General features: G+C 42.8%; 1 protein-coding gene across 1 annotated transcript; it reads left to right on the forward strand.

Annotated features, from left to right (window-relative positions):
- Positions 1 to 4043: 4043 nt before the first annotated feature.
- phf20a (PHD finger protein 20, a) lies at positions 4044 to 11416 on the forward strand. The gene is made up of 17 exons (XM_030778296.1): positions 4044 to 4126; positions 4213 to 4384; positions 4551 to 4635; positions 4809 to 4885; positions 4998 to 5640; positions 6348 to 6527; positions 6804 to 6854; positions 6933 to 7202; positions 7444 to 7670; positions 8023 to 8110; positions 8631 to 8786; positions 9319 to 9485; positions 9576 to 9675; positions 9921 to 10116; positions 10200 to 10607; positions 10807 to 10997; positions 11274 to 11416. The coding sequence occupies exons 1-17, from the start codon at positions 4044 to 4046 to the stop codon at positions 11414 to 11416; spliced, it is 3237 nt and encodes a 1078-aa protein (XP_030634156.1).
- Positions 11417 to 13037: the final 1621 nt, after the last annotated feature.

Here is a 13037-nt window from a genome sequence, read left to right on the forward strand (position 1 = left end):
CCCCCCCCCCCCCCTCCAATTCGTTCACTGTAAATAAAGTCTGTAAATACTAATATTCTACTGACCATTCGTTTGAGTGAAAAAAGTAGCAACGAGTTTTCTTGACATTAGAAAAAAATCTGTTTTCATAAGGAGTTTTCTTTACTATTTTGTGTGTGGCTTATGTATGATGGAAATAATACTAACACAGTTGGCGCTCTCTTTGTAATTTGCATTTTCTCGTGAACGTCTGCTGTCACTGCTTGAATAATAATAAAAGTTGAACATTCTGTGTAAAATTACGTGGACTTATCGCGCAAGTCATTCGAGCTCTCCAAGCAAATGTGAACTTTTTGCTTCTGATTATAATAACAGTAATAGATGGCAAATTATTATTATTATTACCTTTGTTTAGCGCACCTCTGACGCATGCGCAGTCACGCTACTGGAACCGGTAGTGTGTTGGAACACATTGGAAAATAACTGAGTGCGTAAACGACGGGCTGCGAGTCGAAGGATAACTCAGTGGTGTGACACTAAAGTCGTCGCTGAAGACGAATACAGTAAGAGGTAAATCATATTCTCCTATATTTAAATTGGAAAAGACGTCTCTGTCAAATAAGGAACGAAACTGTATTTTGTTTATGACTCGAAATTGTTCGTGCATCATTGTTACAATGGTTCCGTCACGAGATCCTAAGTGCTCCCTCCACACATTCCACTTTTGTAACAAAACGTGCTGCATGGAATTTGTCGTAGAGAAAACATGTGGGGAAGAGGGAAGTCCGCACTTGCAAGCTGTGCATTCGGTCTTCGAATTGGCGTTCATGCAGTTCTCAAAGGGTTCCGGTTAGTCACTGGGCAGTGCCTCGCTAGTTGTGTTTACTGTAAAAATGCACGGATACAGGCCAAGAAAAGGCCACGGTAAGATCCATGACTGACAGCTAAAACGACCTTTAAGATCCCTCAAAGCTGAATCTGTGTGAGCTCAGAACCAATAATGACTCTCTGTCTTGAGAACAATAAAAGCACAGCGTTGCGGATGTATTGTTCGCACCTTAATAGGCAAAATACTTATTAATAGTCATGTAACAATAAATGTGTTCCTCTCAGCAGTCTTCAAATTACTCTCTTTTCGCAAAACTTTGTCTTGTGTCGAATACAGAATACATGAATTATGGGTCTCGTGATGAGCATGCGGTCAAATGTCTCGTATTGCCGAACCCAAGCTTGCATCTAGTAAACTGACAAAAATAAAGATTAAATCTGCAAGGTTGTATCATATTGTTGTTTCTTCCGGGATAACATGATGTTATCCACCATGGTAATTTGTTACTGGTGTTTCTTAGTGCTTCTGTCGCATGCTTTTCTTCTCTTAGGCATATTTCGCCTGGCCATCTATCAATAACAAAAGTGATGTGTTGCGCGCCATTTACGTCACGGCTCAGTTCATTTCGCTGCTCACGCCCAAACCAAAAGAGTGAAAGCAAGGCTCCTTTCTTCAACGAAATCACAGCTCATATCAGGTGGTGCGCGCAAAGTTAAATGAGACCACAATTCAGCCAGTTTCTGTTTGTGAATTTCCTTCTCTGTGGTTTCCCATTGTGAAAGTAGATAGCTGAAACTGGGAAGGCACATGACCAATTGAAATCTCTCAATCATTGATCCTTGCAGATTCCTTAAAAAGGAGAGAAAATAAAGCGAAATTGCTGCAACCTCTCACGTTTGTTCGTTTTGTTTGCCATTAAATATAGGATTAACTATATTATTAGGTAACGTAACTGTCGTTTTTGCTGCATATTTAGACCAGCAAGCTTTGACAGGGTAGTACTTACGGCCAAACATTCCGTGGACTTTGGTTTAAAGTCTGCCATCAGGTAGGTGCCCTGAATGTTAGAGGCTTAGACATTGCAGTCATTCAAGTTAAGACGGATGTCTAACGAAGGCTGGTCACGTGGCAGAAAGCCAAGATCGTTGGATGACCCAGTTTTTATTTCTAGAGGTTGGAAAAACATCATAAATATTGCTAAACTTCTCAATCTCTAGATTAGATATACCATAGGTGCAAAATTCAGTCCAGGAGTTTTGTTTGTTTGCTGGGGATGCCTCAGACTGTTGGGATGCATGCATCTGTTCCAAGCAGATATGTGCCTCTTGAGTTGTCAGCTGGACTCTTGCTCATGAGAACAGGAGCAAATTATGCATGTGTTAAATATTTTCTATATATTTTTTATTAGGAGTGAGCAGTACTCCAAGCATCAATTAGAGCATATTCTTTTGGGGGGGTTTGTCTTAGTCTTGAAACAAGACACTAGACACACCTTTTCAGCAGATGTCTACTTCAGAGTGAAATGCTGGTCTTGAAGTTTGTTTAGGATGTAGTGGACATATGCCTGCTGGCAACGAGGACTTCAAGTACTGTAAATTACTGCCGTGAGTGCAGACTGCCGGGCAAGAGTTTAATTATTTATGTCCAGATTAACAACCCTAAGAGGTACAGGTATATAAGTGAAAAGTACACTGAACATACAAAACATTATGGATGCCTTCCTAACATTTCATCCCACACCCGTTTCGCTCTCAGGCGCGGTTCATGGGGACATGGGCTCAGCAAGGTGTGGGAGGCATTCCACAGGGATGCGTCCCATGCTGTCTGGTAACAGACATCTACTTCAGTTAGTTTGTTCCATCTCATCCCACAGATGTTCATTTGGATTGAGATCTGGTGACAGGGCGGGCTACTGCGTTATGTTGAATTCGTTGTCATGTTTATGGAATTGTTCCTGGATAGTGTTAGCTTTTTGGCATCAGTTATTATCCGAATGGAAAGACCAATTTGCAGACGGATGAAGGGATGCATGTGATTGGAAGTTATGTTCAGACATCCAGTTGCGTTCAAACATTGGGCACCGTGATAAAAAACAGAGCAATGTGTGCCATGAAAACAGGCCCCACAGTGCACGATGGACACACAGCATGATAGATACATGGACTCATGGTTTTCTCTATACACGAGTCACCCCATCAGTGTGAAACAGCAGGAGCTGGGATTCATTAGACCAGGCAATATTTTTCCAATCCTCCAGCATCCAATGGTTTCATTTCTTAGTCCACTGCAACTCTTTACTGTTTTTACACTGAAAGAAGTGGAATTTTGTAAGGTTGTTGGCTGCCATACTCTGTTCACATCAAGGTGCTCTGAGATATGCAGTCTCTTATGGACCTTCTGGCACCATTGTTGTACAGCACTGTCAGTTGACCAACTGTAAGCTGGCTATTGATCTGCGCAATCTTTGACAGCCTCTTTTTACCTCTTTCATCGATGAGCCATTTTCGACAACTGGCCTACCATCTGGCACCCACTATCACCCCCTGTTCAAAGGCATTTAAATCCTTTCTCCTGTCTGTTCTTCGTCACATACACAGTCTATGTCTCAGTTGTCTCAAGCCTCAGAAATCCTTTAACCTGTCTCCTTCTCTATATCTGCACTGATCGATGTGGATTAAACAGGTGAATTCAGTTAAGGGTCATAGCTTTCACCTGGATTCATCTGGTCAGCCTATTTCAAGGAAAGAGTAGCCATCCCCAGTGTTTTGTAGACTCAGTGTATAGATGTATGTTGAAGAAGCTGTTCCTGATACATGTAGATATCTTTGGGCAGTATGTCAGTGAGGCCCGTGTCAGTGTCACTGGGGCAGTGTGCCGTCTTCAAGGATGTGACAGGAAGTATTACATAATGAGTCTACAGTGTACCAGAATGGTCTCTGAGATTTCTTTGTTTGGGCTCTGCTGAGGACAGGCACAATATCTTTCTTATTTTGTTCTGTTCCCTCACACATATTTGTGATGAACTCAGCTCAACTGAGTCTCTAATCTGACCGCTGTCTTCTCCTCTTATCTGTAGTGTCTGAACTGTTCACCAAATCCTCTTCACCAGTTCAGGTTTTAGAGCATTTTTACTGAGTCTTTTGAGAGGAATGGAGCAGAATGCACTTGTTAGTGAAGTAGCGCAAATCCTAAATGTCTCTGTGTACATTGCTTGTAGGAGGGGGTTGAGGACAGTATGAGTAAAACACCCCCTAATAGAAGAGGGATCACCTTTGAGGTGGGAGCACAGCTTGAAGCTCGAGACAGTCTGAAAAACTGGTGAGTCATGTTCTTCTCTCTCTGTTGTGGCCTTTCTCTGTCTCAAAAGCAACTTGCTGAACAACTATCATTTGTTCTGCTCTCAGGTATGCTGCTAATATTGAGAAGATAGACTATGACGATGAAAAAGTTTTAATTCACTACCGCCAGTGGAGCCATCGCTATGATGAATGGTTTGACTGGGCCAGCCCATACCTTAGACCTGTGGAGAGGATTCAGCTTAGGAGAGAAGGACTACAGGAGGACAGTCATATCCCAGTGAGTCACACAGCCCATGAAAGGCCTTGACAGCCTCTTACAGTGTGTCTCTCTGCCGCCATACTGATTTGACGTTGAACCACTTTCCATTTGGCCAATACTCAGTAATACCCTGAAGACTGATACATAGTACAGTAATTGTTTAATGTATGTTTTTTGCCTTTAGGGGTTTCATGTGAATGACAAGGTTCTTGCCAGCTGGTCTGACTGTCGTTTCTATCCTGCAAAAGTCTTGGCTGTCCATAAAGATGGTGTGTAGTTTGGGTAGTACTTTTTGACTCCAGCGAAATCAGTTAGAAGTTAGATCATTGACCATTTACTGCCGTATTTGGAAAACACATCACGTTTTATTGAATTGCATGGCATTTTAAAATTGTGAAAATTATTACACCTAACATCCTCTCATGATTCCATGTTTTATTAGCCTCGTATACTGTGAAGTTTTATGACGGAGTCATACAGACTGTAAAAGGAATCCATGTCAAACCCTTTATCAGAGAGGTGAGGGTTTTGGTTTTTTTTTTTTCCAAGTTAATATCACGCAGTCTCACTGACCCATTGCAATAGCCTTATCCTAACCTACTCTTTCTTTTTTCGCCCTTCCCAAAAATAGAGACAAAGACAGAAATCTCAATCATCAGACAAAACTACAGAGAGGCATTCGGCCAGAGGAATCCAGAGGGTGAGAGACAGGAGAGCGCAGGAGAACGGTGGCTGCAAAAGCAAACGAGTCTCACGCAACACTTCAGACGAAGAGTTCTGTACCGATACCGAGGAAGAGGATGACGAAGAGGACGCTGACTCTGACGAGTGGGATGTAGAACATGCGAATGAGGAAAGCCACGCTAAGATGGACGTCCATTCGGAGGGAGCAGAAGATGATGGAAAAAAGAAAACAATAGAAGGAAGAAAAGCACAGAAGAGAAAGCATGAGGAGCAGAGTGTTTGCATCAAAACGGAAAGTGAAAGGGCGGACGAAGGAGAAATAAACAAGGAAACAGCAGAAAAGCACAGCTGCGATAGATCTTTTTGCACAGAGAATCGTGAGTTAGCGGTAGAGGATGGGTTTAAACGGGCTGAAGTCATGCAACACAGCGCGAGTATGAATGAGGATGAGCGGGAAAAGCTCAGTGAGGTGAAAAAAGAGACCGAGGCCACTCATTTGGAAGGACATGTGCAATCAAAAGAAGAAGAAGGAGAAGAGGAGGAGGAGGTGGACAGTCAGGGGCTTCCTCAGACCAAGAGGGCGCGAGAAGGTAAAATTCTGTATTAAACTTTTATTTAGTCACGTCTGATTCTAATTTGCTGTTGTTGTGGAAGGTTTGGCTTCATCCGTTTGTCATCTGTCCAGCTGGAGGAGTCATTAGCCAAAATCAAAGAGAGCATTTAACCCAAATTGAATTTGACTCCCTTTTTGTGGCTGTGTTTAACTGTAACGGCGCTACATGCTTATATAAACTGTACAGACTTTACTGAATGTTATTTGGTCGGAGGTTTGATTCTTGTGGTCTTAATATTCTCCACAGTTACCTTTGCGGAATTCCTGTGTTCGCTTGAGTTGTTTTGAGTCACGGTTTCTTTCACGTTCAGATAACAGAGCGTTTGGATATAATATGTTTCTGTCCTCTCTTGTCAGTGACATGTTCTGTAAAAAGTTCGAGTTGACAGTTTCAATGGTGCAAAGTAGCTTTTCTTTAAAGAAATGCAAAACAAAGTGCGACAAAACAGGCTCAAACTCAGGGTGGATTCTGACACGGTTACTTTAGTCTCATTATTTAAACATTAAGAGATCAGAAACCCGAAAATACAGATTAGCAGGGAGATACTATCTTGTACTTAAGCTGATATGTCACAACAGTTCATGTCAGTTCAGTCATCTCACTGCTGTGTTAAAAGTGGGCTTCCCCTTTATCTCTCTGATGTATCTTTCCTTTGCCTTTTTCACTGTTTTTGTGTTGTAAAGATAAACATTCACCTGATGAGTCCAAGCCTTCCACCGAACTGGCCAACCACACAGTCACTGAGGTTGTTCCAGAGTCTGTGCCCACACCCTCAGAACAGGCTGCTGGTGATCACAAGACTGAAGACAAATCAGATGATTCTAAAGCTGTTGGAGAGACAAACCCAGCTCCCCCAGTAAAGTGTAAGAGTCCTGTACTGTACATAGTTAAATGGTGATATTAAAGCAGACAGCTCTTTGTCTCATAATGTGATCTCTACATTTCAGTATAGACCTGTTCTGACGAATGAGCGCTGAGCTGTATGTTATAATTTTCTTCTGGCTTAACTGTCTTAATTAGTGCAATACAAGGCTCTTTGTAGCCCCTTGGTATCAGTTTTCTTACAATTAGCTGAATTTGTTAGAACTATAGTCTATACTCTTTTTGTATTTTTACTGGCTTTTGTCTTTTTATTTCAGCTGTGAGAAAACAGGGTTTCCACAACCCTAATCGCTTCAGCAGGGAGCCATGTGAGTACTCATAAACCCCTTCCTGCTTTTTCTGTTTTCATCACTCAGATGAACTTTAACATATTTCCTCTCTTTTAGTGTACAGAGTCATCAAAAACCAGCCACCCCCTGTTCTCTCCATCAACTTGGACCATAACCCATTCAAGTGCAGCGCTCCTGGGTGTCCTAAGTCTTTTCGCAAAGCAAAACTCCTGCACTACCACATGAAATATTACCATGGAGACGACCGACCAATAGATGAGGATCTCAGCCCCACCAGAAGAGTTCAAACTCGGACGACAGACAAACAGGCTACCGTCAGCAACAGAGAGAGTCCCAAGAGGAGACGCACTATATCAGCCTCAATGTGTGAGTGCCTCCATCTGAGTTATTATCTGTGCATGAAATACCAAGTGTTAAGAGAATAAGCACCATTCATCACCTCTGAAGCACAAAGCACCACTCTCCCTGACGCCTATTGCACCTCTGCACACATTCGTCACTCAAAGCAGCATCTTTGAGTCTTACCCAATCCTTAACGCCAAACTCTAATGTGGATGTTGATTTTTACACTCCGTGTTTAAATGTATGTGTGTGCCTTGTCCTACAGACTCCACCTTACACAGTCCCATCCAAACTCCCACCTCTCCCAGGGTGGACGGAAAGGCCAGTATTCAGCTGACCGAAAAGAGGCGCACGTCGGCACCACCTATAGTTAACGTGCAGAATTTCCAGCAGCGGCCCTCGTTGAAGGAGAGGAGCAAGGAGAACCAGCTGGACAGAAACGGCCGAAGAACAATAGACCGAGAGAAAGAGAAGAGCGCTGCTGATATGGGTGTGTGTTAAAAGAGCGACATAAAGAAGAAACAGACAAGGATATTGGAGAGGGGAGACGGATACAGAATGCATGATGTAGAATTGTAGGGGTTTTTTTCTAGATGTTTTCGCATGTAGTTCTCTTAGAAATGCGTCAAATGTGAAAACACCTTTTTTTTGTGGCAGTAAGGTGTCTTCTGCAACACAAGTTACGTGACAAGTTTCAGTTTCACCCCTGTATTCAAAGTATAACACAAAATATAAAGTGTCATTTAATATAGGATTCCTGTTGCTTCAGTCTCAGTGTAGTCAGGACACATTATATGATCTTACTGACACTGTGTCCCGCTTTGTGTTTGTAGCATGTGTGAAGGAGCGAGACAGGCTGAAAGACAAGAGAACAAAGGACTTTCTCCACATTAAACTGAAGAAAATGAAAAAGAAGAAGAAGTCCAAGTCAGGTAGAGAAGAGCCATTGTGTTGGCATTCAGACAACTCTGTTCGTCGACATGACTCAAGTGATCATTTCTAGCATGTTGGCCCTCCCCTTTCACTGTTTTCTTTGACTGAGCTTGTAACAGTTGTGTTCAGAGCCTCAAGTGCTTGTATATTTTATTATTTATTTATTTGGGTTTTTTTTGTTGTTGTTGTTGTTTTTTAACCCTTCATAGTTCACCGTAATTTGGACCAACATATTTTTTTTTAAAGGTGGATGTGTTATGAGATCTTGAAAGCGTCCTTATGTTGCATTTATTCCATAAACTGATTTGGTTGGTGGTATATCCATAGATTAGACTTGATGCGGGTGGTTCTGGCCCCGCAGACTGTGACAGTCTTTTCAGATTAAATGAACAACCCTGATCCTTTTGGCCAAGTATGCTGTGTCCCTGTAGAGCATTTATGTCTTTGTATCGGAAAAAAAATGTCCTAAAAATAATTTCTGTTCTGCATTTGCTCTCCCCCTCCTCCCCTTATTGTTAGAGTACACAGGTAGTGAGGAGAATATTGGCATCTCAATATTGGCGTCTCAGCCCAAATTGAATTTGCACCTCAAATTGCCCCTTTCACACAAACACACGCCTGAGGCGTACCACTGCAGACCCGGACACAGACAGTCAGAGCAGAGATGTGTTGATGGTGGGTATCAATGCTCTGTGTGTGTGAGGCTGGGGGGGTGTTTGTTTGTTTGCTTGTGTCTTTTTCTGTTCCCTCTCTCTTCTCAATGGTCTGGATTCTGGGTCACTGTCAAGGCTTTGTTATACGCTCTCATGTCTCACTGTTTTCACTGAGACATGAGATGAACGGTCCAGCGTTGCATCAGGGGTTTGCCATCCCCATGTTAATGGGTTGTACAAAGCCCCTCATGTTCACTGAATCCAAGGTTTTGCTTCTCTGCAGCTCAGATCTGCTATATATCATCTAACCATCATTCTGTACAGGGTTTTCTATGGCATTCAAAGCTTGGAGAGCATTTCATCAAAGGTCCCTACTTTCTTTGAATATCCCGTAGCCTAATTACATTCTTTCCCCCACAAAGATAAGAGCAGGTACATGAGGGTTAAGTGGTGATTTTTGTTTTTTTTAAGCATACCATTTAAACAGCAGTATCCATTCGTTCTACCGGTAACCCTCCATCTTCCTTTCTTTTTTCCCCCTGTTTTGATGGTAGACGAGGATAGTTTATCTGATTGGTCCAGTGACAGTTGTGGGTGGAGCGAGGACGAATCAGGAACTGACCTAGACACAACTCAGCCCCTGGGCTACAGCGCTCGACGAGGACAGGAGATTATACGCTGTGTATGTGAAGTAGAGGAGGAGAACGACTTCATGATACAGGTGAACAGTAGTCCCACTGTAAAGGTAGTCAGACCGCCCTCTCCGGCAGAGAACAGCACTTAGAACAGTCTGCTTCTTCTGTTTCCCCAGTGCGAGGAGTGTCTGTGCTGGCAGCATGGTACTTGTATGGGCCTCCTGGAGGACAGCATCCCAGACAGATACACCTGCTACATCTGCAGAGATCCACCAGGTCAGATACCTGATTCATACGCAAGAACACGTTAGTTCAACTATTTTCATTCAGGGGAGAGTTCCTGTTTTGTTCTTCTGTGTGGAAATCCCCACTGCTTTTTAGAGGAACTGCCAGAAAATTGTCAAAGAAGCTCACAGCTTTGTTGGCAGACGTCCACGCACTGTTTTTGTTGTTGTTTACGTCTACTTTTTTCCTCCTCTGAGTTCCCCCTTTCTACTCGATGTGTGTGTGTGTGTATGCAGGTCAGAGGCAGAGCCTGCGGTACTGGTACGATCGAGACTGGTTGAGTAGCGGGCATATGTATGGTCTGTCTTTCCTGGAGGAGAATTACTCCCATCAGAATGCCAAGAAGATCACAGCCACTCACCAGCTACTGGGCGATGTCCACCGTGTGGTGGAGGTGCTCAATGGCCTACAGCTCAAGATGAACGTCCTTCAGTAAGTAACATTACTGCCTCTTTAAACAACAAAAAAACGTGGTTACTTTGTGAAACATCTTTGTTTTCTGTGTCTCTCTGTAGGACCCAGACCCACCCGGACCTGAAGTTATGGTGCCAGCCGTGGAAAAGGCTGGAGAAGCCTGTGAAAAAATCTAGTTCTGGAACAGAACTGGTACGCTCTCCAGCATCCATAGATGAGGGCCACAACAGGCAGGATAGCCCCGTAGGCCTCAACCACAGTACGGAAGACCGACTCAGCCGAGCCCCTTCATCCTCTTCATCATTCCATGAGTCGTACATCAGCAGTGAGCATTGTTACCAGAAGCCCCGGGCTTACTACCCTGCTCTGGAGCAGCGGCTAGTGGTGGAGACAAGGCGTAGCTCGGAGTTGGAGGACAACCTACGGAGCACCGAGGACCTGCTGGAGTACGAGCAACGTTGTGGGGGACAGCTCCATCCCGATTCAGCCAAGATTCCCTCCTCTCACCAGCCTGATCATTACAAGGTAGAAGGCATCATCCTTACTCCCCAACTAAATGCTTAATGCTTTGTCTCTACGGTTCATTATAATCATGGGACGCTTCTGGACAGTCATATTTGAAGATAAACAAGTAGGTGTGTGTGTGTGTGTGTGTGTGTGTGTGTGTGTGTGTGTGTGTGTGTGTGTCTGTGTCCAGGAGGCAGACAGCGGTCGTGGAAGCAGGTCAGAATGGGCGACACTGGGTAAACTGGGGGAGGTGGTGTCTGCGGGTGGCAATAAGGAGGCCAGGGACACAGCTCAGCAGCAGCAGCAGTGGCAAATCAACCTGCTGGACCACATTGAAGCTGTTCAGGAGGAGGTCACACACAGGATGGATTTCATCGAGAAAGAGCTGGATGGTGAGTCTCAGCATCAAAATAGTTTTTTCTCAGGACACACCCTGCCTTGAACTCAACAGAAATATTACATGGCCAAGTCACGGAGCACTACTGCAGTTTCATCTTATACCTGAAATGAATATATGATTCAGTTTAATGTTTTTAGTGTGGATGTAACATAACTTGTATTCATGGGATTTTTGAAGTTGTTATGACATTTTCACATCTTCATAATATCTATGTGTGAGCTGTCCTCTCACTGCAGGTACTTTTGAATGTTTTCTTCTCCTTTCTCAGTGCTTGAGAGCTGGCTGGACTACACAGGTGAGCTGGAACCTCCAGAGCCCTTAGCCCGCCTGCCTCAGCTCAAACTGCGCATCAAACAGCTGCTGACAGAACTGGGCAAGGTGCAACAGATTGCCCTCTCATGTTCCACATGAGGGCGCCAGTGAGCACTTTATTTTCCCTAGAGTATCACAGGCCGGTCATAGACCAAAGATGAGAGACAAAACAAATCAAGAGATAAAGGGACCTCAAAGCCACTTTGGCTCTTAAACTCACAGTGTGGGTGAGCCACTTGAAATGTTTATGCACTTCCTCTTCTTACATGATGATTTTTTTTTTTTTTTTGGAGTTCCTGTGTGCCCAACATCTGTCGGACAAATTCACGATAGCGTTTTATGTAATGTGTCTTTATCTTGAAATAAATGGTCTCTGGAAGTAATCTTTCGGTTATTTTCAGATGAAACCAGTTTACAATGCAACTGACACACTTTTGTCTCCTTAGCACACCTTAGGCATGCCTTTCTAAATAAACATGAAAAATACTTACCCTGATCTGACCCATTGAATACTTTGCAGTCGGAAAGTGCTTATCGAAAATACCTTCCTGTAATAATGCAGAAATTAATCATTTTTTCCAACACAAACTCTCATGATACTTGTAAAATGTGTAAGCACTCCCTATCTATCTATCTATCTATCTATCTATCTATCTATCTATCTATCTATCTATCTATCTATCTATCTATCTATCTATATTCTCTACTCAAACTTTCAAACAATGCCCAGGCAAAGCAGACATCATTTGGTCTCACTCTATCTCTCTCTCTTTATTGTGTCTATTCCAAAATTATGAAGGAAAAGCAGTATGAGCGTTAATTTTTGAAGAGTATAGGGTGTTGTACCTGATAACTTTCTCTCTCTCTTCCTCTTGCTGATGTTTGTGTGGAAAGCTTTTTACCGTTTTTGCCCTGTAACCCTTTTTTTTTTAAAAACAAACAAACAAAAAAACCCTTTTCTTTGTATTTTGTATTTGCTGTATTTTGCTCTCTTGACTTTACTGTGTTTAATGTGTCAAAGCAGAATTACCTTAACTAAGTTTTCCTTCACTTTATTTCCTCTAGAGGCACAGAAACTCTCCATTTGCACATGTTGAGTTGCAGTCTACAAATGTGTTGATGTTTATGATGATGATGTTTTTTAATGATCTCAATTTTCTGCACCAAACCGATACATTTGGGAGTCGTGCAGAATGTGTCAGTACATGGGTTAGTTACTATATTGACAAAAAGGCACTGACTACATCATTTGCTTTGATGGCTTGAAATATTTCAGTAATGTTAGTGAACCCCAGTTCCATGACATCTCAGACTTCATCAGCTTTTAGTTTTTCTTCCCATTGTAGGGTATTTTATGCCATTAACAAATTCAGCGCTGGTATGTTTGTGAGGCGCCGCCACATTGTATGCTGCTATTAATATGGTCAGTTATTTTCATTTCAACTCCCCTCAGTCCATCCCTGTTTCAGCATATCAGATATCAAATATAGGACATAAAGTACTGTACAGAATGGAAGCACACGTGTGGTCTTATTGGCTCTCTTCTGGGTCATTTTAAAGGCTCTCCCTGAAGAGTCAGTGTTGCTTGTTCAACTTATACATGTTTGGAAATGTGTAGTAGTTTATTATATTACACTACAGTCATGTTTCTGTTGAACCAGTGCTTCAGATGCAGGCATGACCTTCCAGGAAAAGAACTCCTACAGGGAGTGCTGTTTGT

Source organism: Chanos chanos, chromosome 6 (genome assembly GCF_902362185.1).
Source record: "Chanos chanos chromosome 6, fChaCha1.1, whole genome shotgun sequence".
NCBI classification, from domain to species: Eukaryota; Metazoa; Chordata; class Actinopteri; order Gonorynchiformes; family Chanidae; genus Chanos; species Chanos chanos.